Here is a 25607-nt window from a genome sequence, read left to right on the forward strand (position 1 = left end):
GGCATGCTAGTAACAAAGTCTTCAAAAAAATTGCACATATATATGTTATTTTAACACAACATATAAACACACACAATACACTTTTCACTTTAATTTCCATTATTTTCCCCTCATTTCCTGAAGTGTAGGGAATGTAATTATAGAGCAACATTTTTCTGAGTTTTAAAACATAGTAATTTCATTATCATTAAGTCCAAAATGTTTTTTAATTTTCACTGCAATTTCTTATTTGACCTATGGGTTATTTAGAAGTCTGTTGCTTAATTTTCTTAAGTTTGAGAATTTTCTAGTGTTGTTTCTATTATCAATTTTTAGTTTAATTTCATTCTTGTTAGAGGGCAATCTTTTGAAGTTTGTTGATTTTTTTAAATGACTATACAAATAGTCATATGAAGAGGGTGTATTCTGCAGTTGTTGCATGTAGTATTTATATTATTTCAACTAGGTGAGGCAGGTTTTCTCTATTCCTACTAAGTGTTTGTCTGTTTCATTAGTTACTGAAATAAATATGTTAAAATCTCCCACTTTGTGATTTTTTTGGTCAATTTTTGCTATTTATTAGGTATACTTCCTAATGCTTCTTGTCTTAAAGAATTTATCTAATTCATCTAATTTTTATATACTTTATCTTATACCAGTACAATAAGTCCTCACTTAACATCAGCTGATTCTTGGAAACTGTGACTGAGCAAAACAACATATAATGAAACCAATTTTACCATTGGCTAATTGATATAAATAAGAGCTAAGTCTCTACAACATATTTCTGGTCAGAAAAATATCAGAGGTCTACATAAAGATCCCAAACATTTCTAATATCAAACACTGAAATAAATGTGAGCTATACATACATTTAATAAAGATTAATAAAAACAAGTCAGATCATTATTTACTCCATTTTTGGTGAATCCGTGAATGATGGCAGTGGTAGTGGTAATGGGTTAAATCAAGGAATAAATGTTTACAAAGTGAAAATTGTAAAAAGCACCTCCTAGCATCATGCAGTTCAAAAACTAACATCACAAATCTGGTAGTCTTGTGGAGCACTTTCATATCACATCATTTATTGTCATGTATTTATATGATTATCCTAGACTTTATAAATTTTTATTTGACAATCATTCATATTCATTCATTCATTCTCCAACCTGCTTATTCTAGTTCAGGCTTGCAGGTGGCTAGAAGCCTATCCCGGAAACCCAGGGCACAGGGCCGGAACCAGCCCCAGACAGGGTACCATTCCATTTCAGGGCACACTCACACACATACCCACACTAACTCAGACAGTGACCATGTAGATATGACAGTTCATTGAATGTGCACATCTTTGGGATGTGGGAGGAAGCTGGAATACCTGGAGAAAACCCGTGTAGGTATGGCAAGAATGTGCAAACTGCACACACACAGTGGCCCCAGTGGGAATTGATACTTTTTCTCATCAATATTATAAGGAAATGATGTTGAAATGAAATAACATTATTAGAAGACCTGCTATATAGCTACGCTGGCTTTCTTTTTTGTGTGATTTATCTGTTCATTTACTTAATTTCAACCTTTCAGTATCTTCATACATAAGGTGTGTATCCAGTTTGACATGTTTTTTAGTTGGAATATTTAGCGCACTAAGACCTAGTATGATTAGTAATATATTTCAGTGTAGATCTACAATCTTATTTTTTTTTCTATATTTCCTACCTTTTTATTTATTTTCTCTCTTCTTTCTTGTCCTAATTTAAATTAATCAGAATTTGATTTATCTTTTCTTCTCTATTTCCTTGCTAGTTATACATTTTTATTTGTCTTTTAGACTTTAGGCATTAAAAATTCTAATCAAAATTAATAGTTTTACCACTTACTGCTTCTACGATACAATAATTAGTTTCATATTACAGTTGGGAAATCTAAGACTCCAGTACTCAAATTTGAATTTAGCAAGGTCTAACAATAATTCCATGCTCTTTCCACCACTCTTGCCTAATCATTATGGAAGAAATAGAAATCCTTCCCCCAAATGAAGCCCAAATCTACTCAGTTCTACTATTTGAAGCAACAACAAAAAATCAAATCCTCTCTGTATATGAGGCCATCTTAATTGTTTGATGAAACTCTCACATCTCCCCCTGAGAATCCTCTTCTTCAGATTCAACATCCCCAGATCATTTTGTTGTTCTTTACATAATAGAATTCCAGATTCTCTACCATCCTAGAGGTGCACTTTTGGAAGCCCAACAAAATTTAGTCAATTTCATTTCTAAGATATAAATTTAGAAGGACCCATACTTCACTCTGGTTGTCAATAAGATAAAGGCAAAAAAACCCAGAAAAATTGATAAGAAATAATAAAAAAGAAAGAATTGATAAAAAATACCAAATAATAGAGTGACAAGATTTAACATATATCATATGATTTGGGCACCACTTTTAGCAAGTGAATTCTCTATTTCATCATTTTAGATCTGACAATAAAATCAAAACTAGCTAAGGGAATTTTCAGATAATGCACAATTAAATATATATTAAATATTATATATACATAAAATCAAATGTACATTTGTTTTCCATTTACAAAAGAAAATTCATAACACCATTTACAGTTACAGATAAAGAAAGAGTCTCAGAGAAGCTAAAATATTTGCCATAGTCAGTAAGTCCTAGAGTTGAGAGTAGACAGGTTTTTTTCTGACTTCAAGTTCAACTTTTTCTGTTAATCTGTGGTCAAAGATTGGTTTTTCCAATTAGTAGGTAGGCTCTTATATATCAGTTTTTCCTCTAACTTTTTCTGACATCAGACTTCATGTGCTTCAAATCTTTCACTTCTTAATAGCCAGACTGCCATCACCAAAATTCTATAAGCCCTGAAGACTCCTCAAAAAAGAATTCAATGCTAATTTATTCTATTCAAATTTTTGCAATGTGCTTTACCATGAGCAAAACTGCACAAAAACACTTGAGTAGTCTCGGCTGTTTTTTCCCTCTTAAAGTTGAACATATCCTAATAATTACTATTTCCAAGCAGTTCTCATTTTAATAGTGAAGCTTCACTCTGGCTGGCATCCGCTCTTGGCCAGACACTTCTGTGATTCTGCAGTCGGGCAGAAGGCTTAATATACAATGATCGCATGTCTTAGACTAGATAAGATACATATGTTCCCTTCTCCTTCGTTTTTAACTTTTTGTCCCTTTTGCTATGTATTTAGTAAAATGACTTAATTTGCACACATTCTCTCCTACAGAGGATCCCACTCTTCCCCTTCTCCATTACTTCCTTATTTCTTTAGGCTCCTTCCTTATTGCCCTCTTGCCTCTTGCCTTGGCCTGTGTTTGCCTTACATCAGAGAGCTTTCCTGTAATGACCAGTGCCTGTCAGTCCAAAACCACGGCTGGGGCAAAGGCCAAGAGTCTTCCCCATGGAGAATGAGGAATAGGGACAATCCTTTTCTCGGAAGAAATGATCTTTCCTGTTAGGCCTCTTCTCTAGAGCATCCTGGCTCTCTGCTCTCAACACTGCTCCTCTATCCAGGAACACACAAGATTTACTAGGTCCAGCATTTGAAATTTGTTCCCTTTCACGCACACAAAAAGTGCCAAATATGTCAAGGATGAAATCAAAGGGCACAGTTGTGTGGTCTCAGCCATAGGCAAGTGTTTTTGCAAAGATGAACTTCCAGAACCTGAACTTGAAAATAAGACAGCAGGAAATTCTGAGCCTATTGCCATAGAGAATGTATAGGGATCGCTTCTGCAGTTCTAGACACTTGCAGGAGCTTCCTTCTTTCTCCTTTCACAGAGTTTATACTATTCTTTAGCACATAGCATGCCATTCTCCCCATTATTTAAACATGATGGACTCATGTGCCAAAGCCATAGTGCAAATGCTATTTGCCTCCTCCTTAGGCAAACAAATAAAATGGAATAACATGTTAAGTGCAAATATGGGCAAGAGGTGTGGTATCCATGGTATCGCAACCCTGCTGTTTGAGACTGCACTCAGTGCAGGACAGCCATATGCTACCAGTCTGTGTATCTATTTCTAGATCAAAATGAAGTCTTGAGATCTCTCTCATTCAATCTGTTCACTGATTATGGTAGCTGACTCGTGTCCCTCCGGAGATGAAGGTGCCACGTTGAGGAGTGTGCCATTTCCACACTCCATCATAAGCCCACCTGACAGACAAAGTTGTTCAATGCTGGGTGCTCATGGAGACATCACCTTAGGTCTCAGGGTCTGAATGTCAGATTTGTAGTTCCATCTTAATTGTCATTTCCAAAGGCCCAAAGTAAAATACATTTCCTAGAGGCCTTGACTTGAGAAATTTCCAGATAGAAAAAATCAGTCAATTCATTTTCCTGCCTTGAGTCTTTTTCCTGTTCTCTTCTTTAAGAAAAGATGGGGAATATAAATAAACGTAAAAAATGGTAACTTTCTCAGGACCACATACAAATTGAAAACATTTCCATTATGGCTAAATCTCAAACTACGCCCACATGGCCTTAGGGAATTCTATTTATACAACTGAATGCCTTCATTAAATGTGAACATTTGAATTCTGATCAGATGATTGCATTTCCATAAACATTCTCTATCATCTATCTATCATCTATCAATCAATCTATCTATCTATCTATCTGTCTGTCTATACATTGCATGTCAAAATAGCAATTTAAGCTCAGTTAAAACTTTAAAGTAGGGACATCTGCATTCAAGGAAGTCCTTAATTAAGGTAATAAAATATTGTTTTTCAAAACACAAAGCTAACTATTTTAATAATTATTCTTTTCTTGAAACATATCATAGACATTATTTTCAGTTACATGTATTTCCTAACTTTGCATTAATATGAAATTATACACATTGTAGACAAACCAGAGTATCTCTACATACATAGCATTAAATTAGATAGGTGATGAGAAAGTACACACTATACTCTATGTGTGACCCTATACCTATCTTTTAGAAAGACCATATGGTTTCATCAACATTCTCAGTTATACCAAAGGAGACAGTTTTTATAGTGGTTAAAAACAAGGGCTTTGGGCCGGGTACAGTGGCTCATGCGTGTAATCCCTGCACTTTGGGAGGCCAAGGTGGGTGGATCACCTGAGGCCAGGAGTTTGAGACCAGCCTGGCCAACATGGTGAAATCCCGTCTTTTCTAAAAATACAAAAATTAGCCAGATGTGGTGGCATGTGCTTTTAATCCCAGCTACTTGGGGGACTTAGGCAAGAGGATCGCTTGAACCCAGGAGGCAGAGGCTGCAGTGAGCTGAGATCATGCCACTGCACTTTGACCTGAGCAACCAGAGTGAAACTCCATCTCAAAATAAATAAATAAATAAATAAATAAATAAATAAATAAATAAATAAATAAAAAGGCTTTGAATTAGGATATTATTTTATCACTAGCAGTGTGAACTTGCCTATTGTCTCTGTTTCCTTTAGGATATTTCCATGAAGATATAAAAAGGTCAATTAATATCTCAAATTAGATGTGAATCATAGTCCAAAGAGGTAAAAGTCACTGTTTGCTGCAGTCTTAGAAAGGCAGAAAAACACACAACTAATTGTTCTCTCTAGCCTTCCTCTCCCCACTGAAAATCCCTAATAAAACTTGATTATTTCCTGACTTTGTTATTTTCTTTCCACATCTGTGATCTTGGAGTCATCTCTGACTCCTTTTTCCTTTGGCTTCCACATTCTATTGCTAAAACCTTTTGGTCAGCCAAATGTTTTGCCTTATTAAGAAGTAAGAGGTTAATCTATTTCTTACAACTTCACTGGCTATACCAAACACCAGATCGGTTCTGGAAACATCTCAAAAGCAGGTACTTTGACCTTTTAAATGATTTCAAATTCTTCACAGATCTCAAGAGTTTATTCATCAGAGTGGATGGTCAGTGGGCTCAATTGATAGTTGCAAGTGATGGTCATTTATAACCGTAGGTTGGTGTATACTTAATGTATACTGCAGAGGTTCACTGACTTTGAAACTTAGAAAAAAACAAATATTTAACAAAACACATCAATACTATTCATTTTCTTTGCCATTTTGTTGCTGTTTGAGTTAAAGCTCTGTGGACATTTGGGGGTTAGAAAATAGCTCTAAAAGCCACAAAGAGGTCACTAATATTGACAGCTCTGAATCCCTCTGAAAAATAAGCACCTGCTCTTCTTATTTACTGTAATAACAAATGCTTGGTCTTTGTACAGGTCAAACAGGTTTTTTAGATTTTGCAAAAGGTAATTATCTGACGTTAAGACTGTAGCTGTCTTTAGACCTTGGTAATAAGATCTTAATCAAATATTGGGGGCTTCTGATATTATGAGAATACCTTGGCTAAATATTAATGTAGAAAGTTTAGGCCGTGGGAAAGCCTTACTGTAGTACACTTTTATATATTACAGCCATGTTTTCACTTGCAGTGAGCATGAGAAACAAGCTGAAGATGACACCTGGATTGCTACTATTTTACATGCTTAATTATGGCTTGCTGTACAATTATGTCTTGGTTTGCTACTGGGGTGAAAAGCTGGTTAAGCCTATAAAAAATTTAGTAAAACAGAAAGCAAAGGATGTACCTCAGCTGTTTATGTGTTTGCCACTCAGATTGTGAGCAGGAATTCTTGTTAGAAGGAATTACCTTTCTCATATGGTATTCTTAGTGCCTACTCTGATATTTGGCCCATAATGGGTGCTAACAAATGAATGAATGGGTGCTTAGTTTATAACACCCTAAAACACATACACTTTTTGGCTCTACAAGAAATATATATTATTATCTATTGCCCAAATGAAGCAACTCAGGTAAAAATTCTAGAGCTGCATTGTCTGACATGGTAAACACTAAACACGTAGCTATTTATATGCAAATTAAAATTAATAAAAATGAAATAAAATTAAAAATTCAGTTTCTCAGTTGCATAGCAATGTGTTAAGTGCTCAAAAGTCAAATAAGGTTAGCGGCTATCGTAACGAACAGTGGATTGTATTCAGATTAAAAAAACCCCACCATGACAGTATATACATTCCAATATACCTAGGTGATTTTTCCTCCTGGTACCTTAAGGAGTCCCTAGGAGGAACCTATCCACTATACATTTCTTCATCGACCTGTAGGTTTGCAATAGTCTTATAATTCTTCATGGCTCTTCAGGCATTTTTTAATAAATTCAAAACTCTCTGGAGATAAAATGTACTAAACAAGTGGTTGTCACACTTGTGAGTCCTGAATATTCAGATTCTCAGGTGCTACCTGAAAGATCCTGATCCAATAGGTCTGAGGTGTCTTAATGAAGCTACATTTTTAGCAACCTCCCTAGGTGATCTTGATGCAGAGGGCCCAAGGGCAACATACTGAAAAATTGAGCCTATGGATTAAAAGAAATTATATTGTTGCATCACTTATTCAACAAAATATATTGAGTTTCTCTGTGTTATGGGTCTTTTTCTAGGTATTAGTGCTATAAAGGTGAAGAAAGAGAAGGCATCAATAGAAAAGATATTAATGAGTAGTAGCTTTTATAAACTTGTTCTTCCACCAGTCATAGGTACCTTAACCACCATGTCCTGTCCAAACCCGCACCCAGATTTTGCCCAAGTGGCATTTGACATGTGTGCAAAGGAGAGTCTGAGAAGGACTTAGTAGTAGTAGAAGTAGTCATAGAAGAGGAAGAAGAAAAACGAAAAGGAAGAGGAGGAGTAGAGAGAGAAAGGGCAGGAGAGAGGGAGAAGGAGAAGAGAATACAAAGAAATAAGTAAAGAAAGACAAAAGAAGGAAGAAGGAGAGAAGAAAATGTATCTGAGAAATAGGAAGGAAGGAAATGGACACAACTTGGTGACTGAATGTGGGACCAGGCAATAGGCAAGAGGAATGAGTCCGAGATGACATTTAGCTTTCTGTCTTAAGTTGGTAGTTAGTAGGGACATTCACTTAAATAGGCAATACAGGCAGAATAGCAATTTATGGGGAAAGAAGATGGTTCAGTTTTGATATGTTGGACCTGTATGGTGCTTCTGGCACTTCCAAGCAGAGACATCCAGAGGAAGCTGGGTGTACAGTTTTAAAGCTTTAAAGATATAGATTTGGGATGTACCAGTGTTACATGAAGCCTTGGAAATGAATGAAATCATACAGAAAATCATACGGGAGAATAAAACCATTATGTACAGAGAGAGAAGAGAAGGTGTAGAAGGATGAAAATTTGGTGGGCATCAATATTTTGGGCAGTAATTCTTAACCTTTGCGGGTTGATGACATTTCTGATAATCAGAGGATTTCTAGAGAAAGCCAAATTTCACTGACTTACAGAATTTTGTAATTTCCAAGGTGTTGAGACTCCCCTTGTGAACTTCCATAGTTTTCAGGTGTTTAAATGGTGAAAGAGGAAGGGAAGCCCATGAAAGACAGTGAGAAGGGGAATCAAATAGAAGTGGGAAAACCAGATTCCCAACTCATGGAGATTTATTCATCTGACCTAATGCAATGGTAGATACAAACCCTCTAAATGAGCAGGCTGTTTCTCTTATATTTTTGTTCATAAAACTAGGAAAGCAAGAGTGCACATTTAGAAGTAATTTATGGAATTCACTTTTTCTTCATAGCCCCTCACAAATGAATTGAATTTCTCCCTTATTTCATTTTGAGTTTTCTTTCTTTGAGTCCTAGAAACCACAGCTTCGTTAACTTTGGAAAGAGAGATTTTTAGAGTATATGAATAATCCCACAATGATTTTCTTTTCCACATAGGTATAAGATAGGGGAAGGGCAAGGCCAGCATGTATTCGTGTTTTATTAGGATCCCTTCCTTGTATGTCACACATACCTACAGAAGTGATGATAACTGTGAAATGAGTTTCATCTTGCCTGCCGGTTATGTTGTTGTAAGCACAGCACACATAGTCAGTTGTCTTCTGCGCTACTTTCTCAGATGCAACTTCTAAGCGAGGCCCATGCTTAATGATATACGTTGTATTGTCAGTCCTCCTAATCCAGGAGTAGGTGTTGGGGGGATAAGAATCAGCAGAACAGTCAAATAGGATGGCCTCTCCAAGGTCAACAGTAAACACTTCCCCTACTTTTAGCCCTTTATCAGAATTCACTTGAAGTCCATAAGGTCCATCTGCATCAACATAAAAAAAGAAATAGATAAGTAGCATAAGTAATCACAACATAGGTCTTGAGTTTGGGAGAGCTTAGTAGCATTTTACTGTTTTTGAAAGTCTTTATCTTAGAATTGGACGAGCAGGTCCTTGCTTAGACTCCCAATAAATGATGAGGACCTAAATATATTTTATTTTGATATCCATGAAAGTGAAAATTATTTGAGAATTGATTTGAAATAGTGATTTGAACTAATCTGAAATAGTAAAAGCCTGAAACTTCGTATATAATTTTACAAATACTGTCATCATAATTGTGATGCTAAGGTTTTGAGTAATGTATTGATAAATCTACAATCTTGTAGACAAACTCAATCTTTCTGTTCTTGTATGACTAGCTTATTTTTATATGCTGATTTATTTTGTTTTATTATTATTTTTAATTGAGACATGATAATTGTACATATTTATGAGGTACAGTGTGATGTTTTGATTGCATGTTTTGATACACATATACAGTGTGTAATGATTAAATCAGTCTAATTAGTACCTCTATCACCTCAAACATTTATTATTTCCTTTTTTCAGGAACATTCAAAGTCTACTGTTGTTGCTGTTTGAAAATACACCATAAATTGCCATTAATTATAGTCACCCTATAGTGCTATAGAACACAAGAACTTATTCCTCGTATCTAGCTGTCCATTAACTATTTTTGTGTCTATTAACCAACTTTTGGCTACCCCCCACCACTCCACCCTTCCCGATCTCTAGTAACTACTATTCTACTCTCTATGTCTATTAGATTAACTTTTTAGTTTCTACACATTAATATTTCTGAAATAGTCATTATACTCGAAAATACTTTTACAACAGATTATGGCCACTATTTTCTCTTTAACAACCATATTTTCGGTATTATCTATTTTTCTTCTCAGTGCTAGGGTAGGCCATAAAAATATTTATAGAAGACATTGTTTCACATGGAACACTGTGCAAATAGACATAGGGGTGTTTGGTATTTTTACAACATTTTAACAGTTAAAGAATTTTTTAAATCCTCCCACCCACGCCCCAGCTAAGCTTAGGATTCCATTTGAAAAAAAAAAATTACATCTTCCTTATCATTAACTAATATGCATTGATTATCAATAAACTACTTAATCCCCTTGTGTTTTTTCCACGTTGCAGTACTCCTGTAGCATTTTCCCATTTCTATGGTGTTAGGTTGTCAGTAGGTGAAGACACATTTCCCATTGCTTTCTTCAGAGAATAAGGAAAATTTAAAAACTAATCTTCACCTAGATAGGTTTTCTCATTCAGTCTAAATCCTGGCTTATAGTCTAAAAATCTTTGAGTTTTAGGTAGGCTTATGTACACCTTTCAGCTGCTCATTACCAACATTTATTGGATATCTGCCATGAGAAGACACTTTAAGTGCTTATGCAGATAATAATATTTAGTATTTAAAGCAACCACCAGGAGGTAGATGTTATTATTCTAATTTTAAGATGAGGAAATTGATATTTAAACAATTTATTTGCCCATGGTCATATAGCTATTAAATAGCAGAGCTGGGACTCTAAAATATATGCACTTAATCATTCATATTACTTCTCTAAAAAGAAATAAAGTGGTATAACTTTCTATATCATAATAGTTTATTGTTATCTAACTGTAGTACTAGTTCTACAATCAATTACTATCTAATTATATATTAATATTAATTATGTAATCATCCAATCAAGTAATGAATCAAATATTTATTTGAGAGCTGCCAAGTATGAGATAATATATTTAGAATATGGGAGATGGAAGTATAAGACATTCATATTCTCAGGGAATTTACAAACTGGATATGGCTATGGATAGTTTGCTTAGTGATGACCTCATCTTAAAGGCCCTGATTTTTCTTAAAGTATGAGCTATTTATCTCTCCACATGTAGAATAATAGAATGTAGTAACTAAACATTAGGGTAACTGATTTTTTTCAATCATTAGCTAGGCATTCTTTAGAAGTCATTTGAACTTTTTGGGTCTCATTTTCCTCACCTTTTAATATAAAAAGATGGGTTAGAGGACTGATTGCCAAGATTCTTTCTAACCCCTTTGAAACACCAGGATTCTTGCCATGCCATTAAAAGTATGGCCAAAAGTGCAATTACTTTCGCGCCAACCTAGTAAAACCATTTTGGATATTGGCAAACCAATCCCAAGTTCACAAATTCCCAGAGTGGTTCTCTATCATGTCAGCATTTTCTGAACAATCTGCCACTGAGGAGACAAATTTTCTAAGCTATAACAGAAAACGAATATACAAAACAATAGATTAGCTAGAAAGCATAGACTAATCTATGTTTTTTCTAGAGAAAAAGGCATAAGGAGAAATGTGAAGGAACCCTACGGGTTTTTATTAATATACCTGCATGAGGTAAGCCTGCTTTCAGAAAGCAAACAGAAGTTAGTACATTCAATTTAAAGTAATCAGGAACTGAAGGTACAGGATTAAAATAAGGAGAAATTTCTGCCCCTTTCCTGTTACTGTATAAGAAGCCTGTTTCCTCATTTCAGGCTGTGACACAGTCTCAGGTGAAACCACTGTGATAAAAGCTTTAGAACAGTGTGCTATAAAATGGAACTCTTTTATTCTGAATTCCACTAAACAGTAAGTAGTGTAATGGGAACAAAAATTTGTTTTTGCTCACTCAACCAAAATCAATATTGAGATTACTTTGCACATGGTATGATTCTAGGCATAGTGAGGACATCTGAGATATTGATCACATGCTATGTATGGCTATTATCTCAGGCCTTGTGGTTCAGAAGGGATCCTTCATGTTGTCAGCATTGATAGAACATTCGGGAAGGAAAGATCACCAAGCAACGGGCACAGTTATGGTTCACATAGAAGGAAACCAGCAGGAGGAATTTCCTATAGTTTGGAAGAGCAAGAGACCTGAGTCTATGTACAAAAACTAAAGTCTGAGGGTCTTTCTAAGAGTAGAGCAAGGCAGACTTGATAAAGAAGAAAAATTTAGGTCTTCATCTTCCCCCTGATTTTTGGGGTATAGAGAATGGGGCTATGAAAACAAATTGTCTAGTAATTTAATATACATAAAAATGAGTGTTACTCCTTTTCAAGCATGCTGATATTGCTCAAAACTTTTTGGGGAACTCCTCATTTGGAGTTGCCTTAGGACCCTGCCGCATAATGGAGTATTCTCACAAGCAGTAATTCTTCAATTTCAATTTCAGAGGGTGGGTTTAATTTGTAGAGGAAGCCCATACTCATTTAGAGCCAAGGCTGGTAAATAAGGTCAATTACCTAATTTAATAAGATCGTTTAAAATAAAATACCTTTAAAGAAAGTAATCTGATTATCTTAGCTTATATTCCTTAATCATGTTTATTTTGATTTTGTTACTTCCTCATTTATTGGGTTTCATGATTGGCATAATTTTTTCTCTTCTGTCTGTTTTATGTATATGCTATATCTGGCTCTTCAGAAGCAGCCTCAAATCCCTCGAACTTCCTTGCCCCCACCTCAACACCTCTTCCAACTCTTGAACCTAACACTTTGAAGCATTTCAGTTCCTTGCTTCTGATATGTTTCTTAAAAGGTAACATAGTTTATCTATTTACTTAAGAAATGCATGTTTTTTTTTTTCAGAAAATCCTAAAATTCAGAGAAGCATAAAGATGAAAAGAAAGTCATTTGTAATTTTATTGCTCAGAGAACCAATATCCTCATTTCATGGATGATTTTCAAGTCCTTCTTTAACGCATCTTTTTCTCTCTTTACCACACATGCACACAAATCTAACTACATCTCACACTCTATATGTTGCTTACAATCTACTTTCTTCTGACTCTACTATGAAGTTATTTCCTTTATCATTAGAACTCCAGGCTGACTATCCTGCTACTTGGAGGGGCAGCCTAGTACCTTATTCAAGTGAATGGGCCATCCAATTGGAGATATTTGGAGTGATTCAACTAGAGTGACCTCTGATACTGAAGATGAAAGCAGAAGGATAATTCCATTTTGACTTTGGATTATGGTTTACTTTCTTGCCTTTGGCAGAGAACTCCCAATAGAAATGAACCCTTTGCCTTGGGGATGGCTGTTTACTGAATGACTTGTAAAATCACATATCATCTGTTCTCTTTAACAATTTATGACTGTGTGGGAACAGTACCTAAATTTACATCATGATGCTGTTTGCCGCCCTGCTTGGGAACAGATGGTAAGTATTTACTGTGAATGACCTTTTATTTTCCCTTTAATTTTTATCACTTAGCGCTCTCCACTGCAGCATTGCCATATGTTGCACACAAAATGCAGTGGTTACTGGATTATTATTTACAACTGGAGCTTGAAGGCATATCATGAACTGCAAGTAGATACTTGTCTGAGTTATTGGTTTGACATTGTAGTCCACCAAGGCCAATACCAGATTATGACATCACAACCTCATAAGTATGTAGTCAGTCTTAATAGATTTTGTTATACTTTTTCAGCCAAAATAAAAATTAGTTCCTACTTTCATGAAAAAACCCTTCATGGAAACAGTGCCTTTAGAAAACAGAATAGTTGATTTTGCTAAAGGTCACGAAAAAAAGTGCCAAAGCACTATAATGAAGAAGCTGTCATCTTATAATGGGAATTTAGCCTTTTTACAGCATCATCAAGTAACACTAGAATCTAAAAGGGATATGAAGAAAGATAATCTGTTCCATTTTAGTCCAGTTCAAGAAACTATTGATTTCTTAATCTCTGTCAGCTATTGCCCTATGGATACAAAGATGAAGAATGCAGAACTCTGGTTTGGGTTTGTGGTGTTCATGAGAGTCAGGGAAAATAGAATGCAGAGAGGACCAGGAATGAGAGTGCCTAGGATGCTGAAGGAGCACAATGAACCTGTTAGTGACACTGAGGTGGTGAGACAAGCGGAGGCAGGCAAACCTTTCTGGAAAGGATAATGTCATGAAGGAAGAAGAAGGTAACCAGATGAAGAAAGAGAAGTGTGAATAACACCAACCAAGGCACATATTCCCAGCTTGCAGGGAATGATAAAGATTGTAAACATTTGGATGCCACATCAACAGATAGGATATACAACCAATCTTCAGATGACAGTATACATTTTATTTAATCTTTGTTACTCAAAAGCAACAAAACCAACCAACCAAAACAAAAACAGAGCTAAAATAGTGACAGCAAGAAAAATTATTAAATTAATGGGTCTGGGTTGTGTTTATACGTATTATATGGTAGGTAGTAACTGTTTAGCACAAATAAGAACCTGATGTTTGATTTTTAAAATCAAATAATCTATAAAGGAATGAGTCCATAAATGAATAAATAAATGAACGAATATCAATAAGATAAGATGTTGACCAAGTGAAGGATTCGGCATTTGAATGTAAAAATAGTGAAGACAAAAATTAGTAATGCAATGTTCACAATTAGCGATTAACAAGAGTCAAAATCTTTCTTAAGCCATGTAGATAATTCATCTTTCCAATGTGTAAATGGAACCCACATTTGTAAATTTTCTGAATGTTCTTCTTTCTATTATCTGTCATTACTCTTTGCATGTGATAGATGTTTCTCTGTGAGATTTTCATACATAATGTTTAAAATAATGTAAAGAAGAAAGTTCAAACTGTCAGCAAATGATAGATTCTGTGAAGTGTGAACTTACTCAAATTGGGGTATTCTTATTCTTTCAAATAACATCATGAAGGAAAGAAGCCTTAGGAGCCTAAAGCATAATGTTTAACATTTGCAGGTTTGATTATGGTTTTCTTTCCCATTTTTATATTTTCCACACTATGTATCACAGCATATTCTGTGATAATAATGAGATTGGTGCATAGACTTGCACATGTTGAAAGAAAGATCTTATTTTCATTTTTCCAGATTAATATGAACTGTATAGCAAAACAAAAGTATATTTCAAAAATGATATTTGCATGTGCCTGTAATTGCTTAAGCAATTTTCCACAGGATTTTTTCATTTAAATCTATGGCTAGAGTTTAAAGATAGGCAGGTAGGGATGGAAAGACATACAGATAAAGAGCTAGAAGAAATAATTGATGTAAAGAAAATATTTTACTAGAGAAAAATAAAGTATGTTAAATTCAGGAATGGTAATATTTGGAGAGGAAAAAAGTTCTTCTCAAGGTATTTATCAGTTTCTTCATTGCAGCCTCTGCATTGTTCTGGGTTCTTGAAATTGAGATTCTTGCATTCCACTGGGAATGAGGTCACACAATGGACTGAATCACGAAGTACAACCTGAGTGGCCCCTGGCCAGTATTTCAACTTGATCTTTAAGAAATAGGGTTGTGCTAGTAGACATGTTTCATACAAGACAGTGCCTAGGAGGTATGATTAGAACTATGAACTACAATAATGGTAAAAGCCAAATGACATCTGGTACTTATATTCTCTGTGACTATCCTGGGAGATATTCTCAGAAAACAACAACAACAAAAAACTCATGAGTTAAAAAAAAATAAACTTACAATATATGATGGGCATAATGATATCACTTTCCATTTCACTGACAGGGTTCCTCACCAGGCAGCTGTAATTCCCAATGTCTTCCTTGGTCACTGGAGCAATATGAAGGGTATTGTTTTGGGGAGAAAAGGAGTAGGTAGAGCTGGTGTGGGCAGGTCTCCCATTTTTTAGCCACTGGTAAACTAGCCGAGTGCCCCCTTCCACCTGGCATGTCAGGGTCATGTTCCCCACATACTCCACGGACCCAGAGGGAGGATGAATCTGCACCACTGGCTTTGTGACAGGATCTGCAATATTAAGAGAGATAGGAATGATTTTTTCTTCTCATTGAATTATAATAAAACCTTATGAGGTCTTTCCAATATGAAGTCCTGGAGAAATTATTCCAGCATTTTACACTGTAAATGTAGACTGCTCAGGTAATAACTAAAGAAGAGAAGAGAATAAAAAGCCAGGGAAAATGCAAAATGTCAAAATATGAGAATATCCTTTATAGTAAGAGATAACCAAATTCCAGAACTTACTTTTCAAGGATGATCTAATGAAGCCCTTTACTTTATAGGTGGCTGAGAATGGAATGCCAGCTTCCTTATTTCCTGTTCATTGTGCTTTTACCAACACCATAAAGGTACACTTTCCCAGGCAAAATTTATATGGTTATTCCCCTCTGTTGACTTGTCCTAATGTCCCAATAGCAGCTGATTGGGATAGATGTGGTGAACTCAAATTTCTATCATCTGCAAAATATACGGCTAATATATACTATACTTTTGGGAAACTGAGGGATAGTTTTAGCGAATCACATATGTACAATTATTCTTTCTATGTATGTCATGAAGCAATTATAAACTTTAATTGCTTTGCATTTGTGTTGTAACATTATGTTAGTCACTTTAACAAACCAGAGCCTGCATTTCAACACTGACTTAGTCTGAAAGTAGGATAAAATATATTCTTGGGCTTTTATCAAATTAGAGAAAAAAATACAAATCCAATAGAAATTCCTGTTGGAAAGTCAAGTGGTAGGAAAATAGTCTTAGTTCATCATCTGACACACAGTAGGCTCTTAATATTTGTCAAAGTAAATTTCCAAAAATGAGTAAATATTTTCTCTCTGAATTTTAACTGTAAAGTTGATGGATTATATAATCATGGTAGAATCATGTAAGAATCTGCAACCACTTTTGGCAATTTTCTTTAATCACTGAAGTTCTTGACTTAATTGATAAAAACAGTGGCTTGCCCAGAGTCACACAGCAGTCAGTGGCAAAATGAAGAGGGCTTCACATCTGGTAATGTTTCTCTTCTGCATTTTGGAGAGGGTTGTATTTAATAATCCCCTTCTATGTATGACTACAGGACACAGAGAGAGTAGGATGATACATAAGTGAGAGATGATTGTGTCCAATGTTTATACTTCAATTTCCTGTCAAGCTTTTAATTAGGGTCGATATATCTTCCTCAGGTAGATTTATTTTGACTTGTGCTCATATTTTTGTACACTAGAAAATGTGCATTAGAGAACAAACTGACCAAATTCTCCATCCCAGAGAAGATAGAAGAAAGTGAAAGAGAAAGGAGGTCGAAAGGTAACTTATAGGGGAACCGAGTAGTTCTGAAGCCTCTAGCACTTTTCAAGGAGGGTGTAATCAACTGGCTCATCTATTTAATTTAATCCTTCATTTTCCCTGGCAAGAACAAAAGATTGGGAAAAGCTTTATGTTCATGATATTATGATTTAAAAAGAAAAACAAATTGTGTACATTTAATATGCAGAAAAAGCTTTTATTTCAAATGCACCTGTGTGTGGAACTGTAAGTGGTATGAGATAAATAGGTAACACATCAACAGTCTTGTATGAGAAGAATCAATCATTAGAATAGTCACTGGTATTGTGATCATTCCTTTGCTTAAAACAGTATAACTCAGATGAAGAAGTTTTTCTTCTGAGAAGAATTTTGGCACAGGCCCTAAAACCCTATTGAGGCTTTACTAAGTTTTTGGTTGCATTTTCCTAAGCAGATTTAACTTTATTACTAATTAACAAGAAAGGATATTATATTAGGAGGGAGACAGGACACCATACAGGAAATCTTCATGGAAATTCCCTTTAGATCTCTCTTTTGTTTTTCCCCACAATTGCTCTATAGGCATTTGCTTTTACCTTCTGCATCTTCACTCCCCTGAAGTCTCCCCAGTCTCCTCTCTGGCCACTCATTTACTCCACAGATAGTTGCTGAATCTACTAGCGATCAGCAAAGGTTTTAAGCACTGAGGACAAAGCAGCAAATAATACAAAGTCCCTGCTCCCAGGGACCTCATATTCTAGGTGGGGAAGAGAAACAATAAACAAATAAAAATCTATAATATGCCCGGGTAGTAATAAATGCTATGAAAAAGAGAGAAGCAGAATTGGAGATAGAGAGTGACTCTCTCTCTCTCTCTCTCTCTCTCTCTCCTTCTCTCTGTCTCTCTCTCTCTTTTCTCAGAGTGTGTGTGTGTGTGTGTGTTTGGGGAAGTGAGATTATGTTTTATATAGCGTGGTCAGTAAAGAATTCACAGACAAAGTGACATTTGAGCTGAGACCTAAAGGAAATGAGGGGAGCATGCTAGTATCTTGGAGAAAAGCTGTCTAGGTAGAGCAAACAGCAAGTACAAAGGCCCTGAGGAATGAGTGTGTTTTGGCCTGTTCCAGAAGGAGCATGGAGGCCAGCATGGCCAGAACCAAGTGAGTGAGGGGGATACAGATAGGAAAATGGGGTCAGGTAGGCGCTGGGTATGTGGGGCATTGCAAATTGTTAATACTGTGACTTATACTCTGAGTGAGATAGAAGCAATGGGAGGATTTGAAGCTGAAGGAGGCAGGAATAGAAGCAGGGAGAGTAGATGGAAAAGCTATCAGGATAGTTCAGGCCACGGCCGATTATGGTATTGAGTGGGGCAGTACTGGGGGGTGGTAAGTGGTTGGAAATTGTCTATATTTTCAAGGTAAAGCCAATAGGCTTTCCTGTGGACTGGATGTAGGATGTGAGAAAAAGAGGTCAACGGTGACTGCAAGGTTTTGGCTGGAGCAATTGATAGAATGGAATTCATATTTATAAAAATGGGGAATACTGTCAAATAAACAGGTGTAGAGAGAAAAAATCAGAAGTTGGGCTTTGGGCACAGTATATTTTGCGTATGTCACTCACTTCAATAAGGAAAACAAGTGTCTGAAAGTTAGCTGACCCCACTGCCCCTCAGAGGACATTTTCAGGCATGTCCATGGTCCCTAAGCATCATTCCTGCACAAGTCTCATCCTCTTCCAAACAGTGTACTGAAACAAAAATCTTCATGACAAAAATAGGGCTCTTCCCAGGGTATAGTCTATTGTTGAGAAAATAAGATTTTCTCCATCTCATCAAATTAGCAACATTATACTTGATAGTTCCCAGGCAAACAAACAATAAGTTATATGTAGTGCTTGATTACCTACTGCTAGGCACTAGGTATATCTCTTACATGCATGTCTTATTTAATCTTCAGAAAGCCTTGTGAGGTAGATAATGTCATTAGTGCCATGAGACATTGAGGCTTTGAGGATTAATTGATTTGTGCAAAGTTGTGAAGCCAGGATCTAAAGCAAAGGTATTTTAGTCTCCTGAGCCTTTCCTAACTACCATACTAGATTGCTACCCACATACACTCACAGGGGACTCACCATCAACCGTGACTTGTATCTTCTGACTGGAGGATAGAGTTCCATTTCCCTGAATGTTGACCTTCACAATGTAATTGCCTTCATCAGAGAACTGCAGTGGGTTGATAAGCAGAGAGGCATTGGGTGGCATCATGGTGAACTTGTGTTGGTATTCCAAGTCAGGAACCACAGACTTATTCACAGAGCCCAGTAAGTATTTGGGCATCGTGTGGGGTCTCTCAAATAGCCATATGATCTGGATGTCTGATGCTGGAGTGTGGAAGCCATAGTGGACGGGTAGGTAGAGGGCCTGACCTCTGATGCCATGGACAGTGTGTGATGGCACTGTCACCTTCAGCCCCGAGCAAGCACCTGTTGCAAAGGAAAGGAAAGTTGTGAAGAACTTGAGCCACATTTCACACTCTAAAGGGGCAACTGCAGAGAGAACCTGATCAGGTGATAATCCTTTTCAAAGAAGAGTGGCTTCTAGGTACTGACTATTCTAGTACGGGTTACATATAGAGGTAAATATTTGTCTCTGAAACTTTCCGCACTTTAAAAACTCCACCCAAAGACTGTGCTGATTGCACAAGATAAAAAGGAAAAGCAGAAGTTATTTTCTGATTGCTACAGAATAATGGGAAAAGGAGAACTAAGAAAGTTTACTACTTCTAAAGTCCAATGAAACCATTAAAACATTTGGAACTATGACTATATTAATGTCTGCCATAGCATATCATAATCTAACCATGTGATGTGAGAAATACTAGGGGCTATTTCCTCCTAACATTTTCCCTTAAAGCCGTATGAAATGACTGAATATTCCATTATTGGAAGTTCTTCCCTTTAGCCAAATGCTTGCCAAATGCAAATATCCCAAGGAGACTGGTATTAAACCATGGTCAGTCACGACCAGTTATTTCCACCCAGAACAGGCATCTGGTTGGTGTATTTGAGAAACAGCAAGAGGCAGGTACAGATGGAGCACAGTGGAGGAGGAGGAGCATGATAAGATATGAGGTCAGTGAGGTGGCTGTGACAGACTGGCAGGACCTTAGGATCATGCGAAAAACTCTGGCAATTTTACTCTAAGATGGAGATGCAATAGGAGTTTCATGAACAGAAAAGGGCTATGATTTTTCTTATGTTTTATTAGACCTAGTCTAGCTGCTGTGAGAATACACTGGAATAGAGCTACAGCAGGAACAGGGAGAACACATAGGAGATGACTGCAATGTAATAGGCCAGAGACAACTGTGCTGGAGACTAGGGTGTTAATAAAAGACGTTTTGGAAAAAGACTGATCGTGACAAAAGGATTTGCTGATACTTTGAGGGTGTCAGAAACAAAGAGGATGCCAAACTTCTTGACTTGGACCAGCTAGAAGAAAGGAATTGCAGTAAATAAATTAATCATGGGGAAGACTGTGGGGAGAATAATTTTTTGTGGGGAAGACGAGGATTCCGTTTTGGGCATGTTCATTTTGAGATGCCCATTAGATATCCAAGAGGCAAAGTTGTGAAATTCTGGTTAATGAGAATTTAAGAGAGAATGAGGGACCTGGAGGGCCCTGGGGCATGGAGCTCTGCCCAGTGGAGAGCTCTGGGCAGTGCTGGGGATTTTGGGGCCTATGCATTCACCGCTGTATCTTCAGGTTTCTTCCCAGTTTCTGGCAACTGGAGATTTCCCCATCTTACCTTAAGCCATGATATATTATTTTATGTTATTTAGCATTTCTATGTATTTGCGGGGGGTAGAGAGTCTTCCTTAGCTCAGGTTACCATGTTGCTGGAAGCTCTTTGCTTCAAAATCCTCATATTAAAAGGGGCAATATGATACCTACATCATAGGAACATTTGACATAGTAGAGAGTGAGAGAAATTTAAATGTGGAATATTTTGAATGATGAGAGAAAAAATAGACAACAGAAAAGAAACTATAGACAATGAGTATAGACAACACTTTTTGGGGAGTTTTGCTGTGAAGAGGAGCAGGGAGATGGGGCAGAGGCTGGAGAAAGATAAAAAATGAAATCAAGAGAGTTTTCTGCTACTGGGAATGTTCCACTGGAAAGGAAAATGTTGATGAGGCAGAATAGAGAAGGGTGAAAGTGGAATAAAATCCTTAAGCGGGTGAGAAGAGATGGAAATTAGATATAAGTACTTTACAATTTTAAATTTCTCAAATGCAACATGTTTATCCTCTTTGATCACTTCCCCTTTTTCATTTTTTTCTACATCTTTTTCGTTTCATTCTACTAGAAAGGGAGTGTTTAAGCTTCATCCAAGTCATGTCATGAAAGGTCACCAGTATTAAAAAGGGAAAGGTAGAAATGTCTGTTTGCCTTTTGTGATTTTTTTTCTTGGAAAAACTCAAAGACGTAGGCCTGCTCCTATGAAGAATCCAGTTCTACCAACAGTAAATTTATCTCCTTCCTTCCCAGAGTGGAGGTAGGAGCAAAGATTCCCACAGTTTGGGCCTTTGGCTAGCTATTAGTAGAGAGTGAAACTCTGGGGTTGGCGAGAAGTTAGAGCAAAGAATCCAAGAGGAGAAAACACCAAAGAGGAAGATAGTTGGTTAGAGGGAGAAGAGACTCCTAGATTCTCAACTGAAACTTACCGTATGGACTGAAAAGCAGATAACTGTAAGAGAAACATAAAGACATGTCTTATTGTCTCCTTTGCCTCTGTGTGTTTTTGTGATTAACTTCTAAGATTTTTTTCTTCTGATAATGGACCTACTTGCACACTTTGGTGATTGGTCCATAACAAAGGAATTACAAAGATGAGAATTCCTTTCTGTATTCTTTTCTGCCAAGTGTAAGACTATTAAATCTGGAATTTTTCCTAATCTAAGTGATTAGAAGAAGAGAAAACTGGGTGCTGGGAATTCTAAAGAGGAGATAAAGTGGATTGCAGAAAGGAAGTAGTGGTTTTCGCAAGGAAACAGTAGGAGAGAGAAAGAAGGATGGGAGAGTAAATCTATGTCTCAAAATTACTGATGTCTATGATATGTGAAGCAGAGGCTGACAGTGGCGGTGAAACTCTTAAAGTCATAGATTTAGTAAGACATTGGGCATTTGAATGGGAGATCAGCACAGGAAAAGATTCCTCTTTGTCTATCTGTTTCTGCACAAAACAAAATGCATTTATATGCCTTTCATTGAAGTTGAAGATAGGCGGTTCCTAACAAGTTCCTGGTAAGCAACAATTAAAAAAAATAGGTTTAGTACCTGTTATTACTAACTTAAGATATGTAAATTGGAACTTTCACTGATTAAGTGTGTTGCTCCCTCCTTTTTATATTTTTTTAATTGGGTAAATATGAAAATATTTACAAGGGTTTCATGGCTCACTACTGATCTTAGACTCCCATGTTCTATGTCCGCCACTTGCAAATAGCCCTAAAATAATGATTTTCAAGCACCTATTCTCTTAACTTGAAGATTACTGTTTGTTTTTTAATAAAGTTAAAGATCTACTGAAATATGAAGTCCTAGTAAAGGACACATACTTGGGGTAAAATGGTGGGTGATTGGTCGGTTATGTGACCTTAAATAAGTCATTTTCATTCTCAGACTCAGTTTTCTCGTATGTGAATAGGAGGTAATACTGAATAAGGTGTAAGGCCTTTCTCAACTCTCTTAATTTTATGTTCTTGACATCCTGAGATGCTTTTCTAAGGGTAACAGCTACCTGTATTTGAAGGTGAAGGGCCCAGAGGGTTTTGACAGGATCCAAATTGAGAGAGGGCCTAACTAATTTTGAAGAATTGAGTCTCAGTTTTTGGTCTATTTACTAAGTCGTCAATACTTGGAAATCCTTTAATAAAACAGCAATTCTGTGTTTTTTTTACAAAGAAATCAAGGGGAATGATGGAAGTCCGTATAATTGCCTTGGGAGTGCACTGGAAAAAGCTGCACCACTGCTAATAGGGAGCAGTTTTGTCATGGATGTACTGGTTCACTTAGGACATTTCACAACACAGCCTAGAAACCACCAGTAGGCTGAGAAGGTCTGAATGGATTCTGACCAATTTGTGCTTGTCATTTGGGAAAGCCATTGCAAAAGTCCTTCGCTGCTTTTTTTTGTAATCAACTTCCTTTGTAGTTATATTTGAAAAGATTGACTGAGATTTATTTAATATTCTGGAAATGGTTGGGAGGCACTATATGACTATGGGGTGACAATATCACTGGAATAGAAATGTTGATGACTTTTGGATCTTGACCCAGAATGTTGAATCTTACATATGAAAAGACTGGTTAGAGAGTCCATGACTAAAATTATGGGAGGAAAATTTTATTTAATGAAATATTAAATACAATACAAATATTGAAGCTCTGAGAAAAATAAAACTACATTAGTAGAAGACATTTTATATAGCATTTATGATCATTATTTAGGGGGAAAAATTAGTTTGGGGGGCTATTTTAGACTGCATCATGTAACAATACCTTAAATAATATATTCCCATCAATATCTCTGAATAGGTTCAATGCTTTCTTATTAAATGAAAAGTTTTCTTCAAATATGTATGCTTTTTCAAATGTTTGTATGACAGTGAGAAATAGCACAGATGTTACAGTAACTATTTGCTTAGAGATTGCCTATACAATTTTTTATCGGATAAATTATAGGTAGCAAGTTATAAGAATGTCAGCAGGGAATGAAATTTTCTTTATACAGTATCTTATCTCAGTTACGTAAAATCTCTTCATTTTGCAGGAAAGACATGAACCTATCAATATGATACAATCTTTGCTTGTAGTGAAATTTGGGAATAAATAGATAATTGAATGCTTCCTCCACATTCTAGGAACACATACTCTCTTGCCATCGTTGTGTTACCCGCTACAGATGTGATGAATTCATGCTGTCAAACACAGTAGTTTACTAATGTTAGAAAACTTAGCTTCATTTTGAGAAATTTTCAAGTGCTCTTTTCTAGTTGTATGAGAAAACCCAAAGGACTAAAACTATCGATTTTAGAAAATCAACCTCTGCGTGAACAGATAAACTTCAAGAAAATAAATAATATAAAAAGGCTGGTTGTGGTGGCTCATGTCTGTAATCCGAGCACTTTGGGAGACTGAGGTGGCAGATTGCTTGAGCCCAGGAGTTTAATACCAGCTTGGGCAACATGGCGAGACCCCTGTCTCTACTTTATTTGAAAAAATACAAAAACAAAAATAATAAATAACATAAAAATTGATGAAATTTAAATTTATTTTTAATATTTCAAATATTTGGACTTAAATGGAAATTTAAAGTCGATTTTATTATTACATTCACTATTACTTTCAGGGTATAAGAAACAAAAACTCTTATAAATTATAGTTCTGTTTAAAAAATCTTGACTTTTTGCATATAAGGCATTAACACAAATCTGGAGAAACATTTATAATACTAACCATAATCTGACATAGAAAATTGCAGTAATAATCCCTCCTTTTACAGACCCTCTTACACTGTATAACAATAGCACTATAAAAAAGTATCCAGTGTTAAGGTACACTTGAAGTCCTACTGTAGAATTTATCTATATTCCAGCAACAAAGGACTCCCTAGACCGGTTTCATTGTATTGAATATAAACATCAGATTTCACAAAGTGAACTCTGCTGTAGCTCAAAATAGCTGGCATTTACTTCCCTGTTATCATGCGTGGTATTAACAAGCATAACACAAGTATTGTTGACTGAAAATAAAATCTTGCATCTTTAGAGAAAATAGAAATTATGATGTATTTTGAATAAACTGCACAAACTGTACATTTTAGGCTTCAAATTTTTAAAAAATTTTTTAAAAAGAAACAAACAAAAATTCAATATTCTTAAGAGCAAAAAGATTGCCAAATCACCTGTGGTCTTTACAACACACTACCTAAGGAGAAAAGCAAATTTGCAGAAGAGAGAAGGTCCTAAGGTATAAAAACTGCTTTAGCTATTTATGAACATGCTATTTTCCTAATGTACATTTGTTTTATTTTAGTTGAATTCCTTAACTAAATTGTCTCTAAGTTCTTCTTAACGCCAGCTTCAAAAACAACACTTATAAAATGATAGCAGTCCTACTGTTTTAAAAATAAAAATAAGTGGGACGATGACCCAGGATACCTTCAAAGGCAAGAAAAATGCACAAAGATAGAGACAGTTATAGTAATTATTTACTTTTTCAAAAATTTTAGCAAACAAAAATCTATTACAGGCTTAAATTTGATATCATAAATACTGTAATAACTGGAAGAATCACAACTCTGGGAAACTCAAAGGCTTAAAAAAATTTACAAACTGTA

The 25607-nt window shown here is 35.9% G+C and overlaps 1 protein-coding gene across 2 annotated transcripts in view; it reads right to left on the bottom strand.

The window, feature by feature from the left end:
• HEPACAM2 (HEPACAM family member 2) overlaps positions 1-19821 on the bottom strand; it is a 30907-nt gene extending 11086 nt beyond the window's left edge. For both annotated transcript variants that reach the window (XM_010353156.2, XM_030932463.1), the window contains exons 1-3: positions 19333-19821; positions 15634-15918; positions 8821-9117 (exon numbers count right to left, since the gene is read on the bottom strand). In XM_010353156.2, coding sequence (XP_010351458.1) covers positions 8821-9117; positions 15634-15918; positions 19333-19726 — 976 coding nt within the window. In that variant the 5' untranslated portion in view covers positions 19727-19821. The remainder of the gene's footprint in view (positions 1-8820; positions 9118-15633; positions 15919-19332) is intronic.
• Positions 19822-25607: the final 5786 nt, after the last annotated feature.

The sequence above is a fragment of the Rhinopithecus roxellana genome, chromosome 6 (genome assembly GCF_007565055.1).
Source record: "Rhinopithecus roxellana isolate Shanxi Qingling chromosome 6, ASM756505v1, whole genome shotgun sequence".
NCBI classification, from domain to species: domain Eukaryota; kingdom Metazoa; phylum Chordata; class Mammalia; order Primates; family Cercopithecidae; genus Rhinopithecus; species Rhinopithecus roxellana.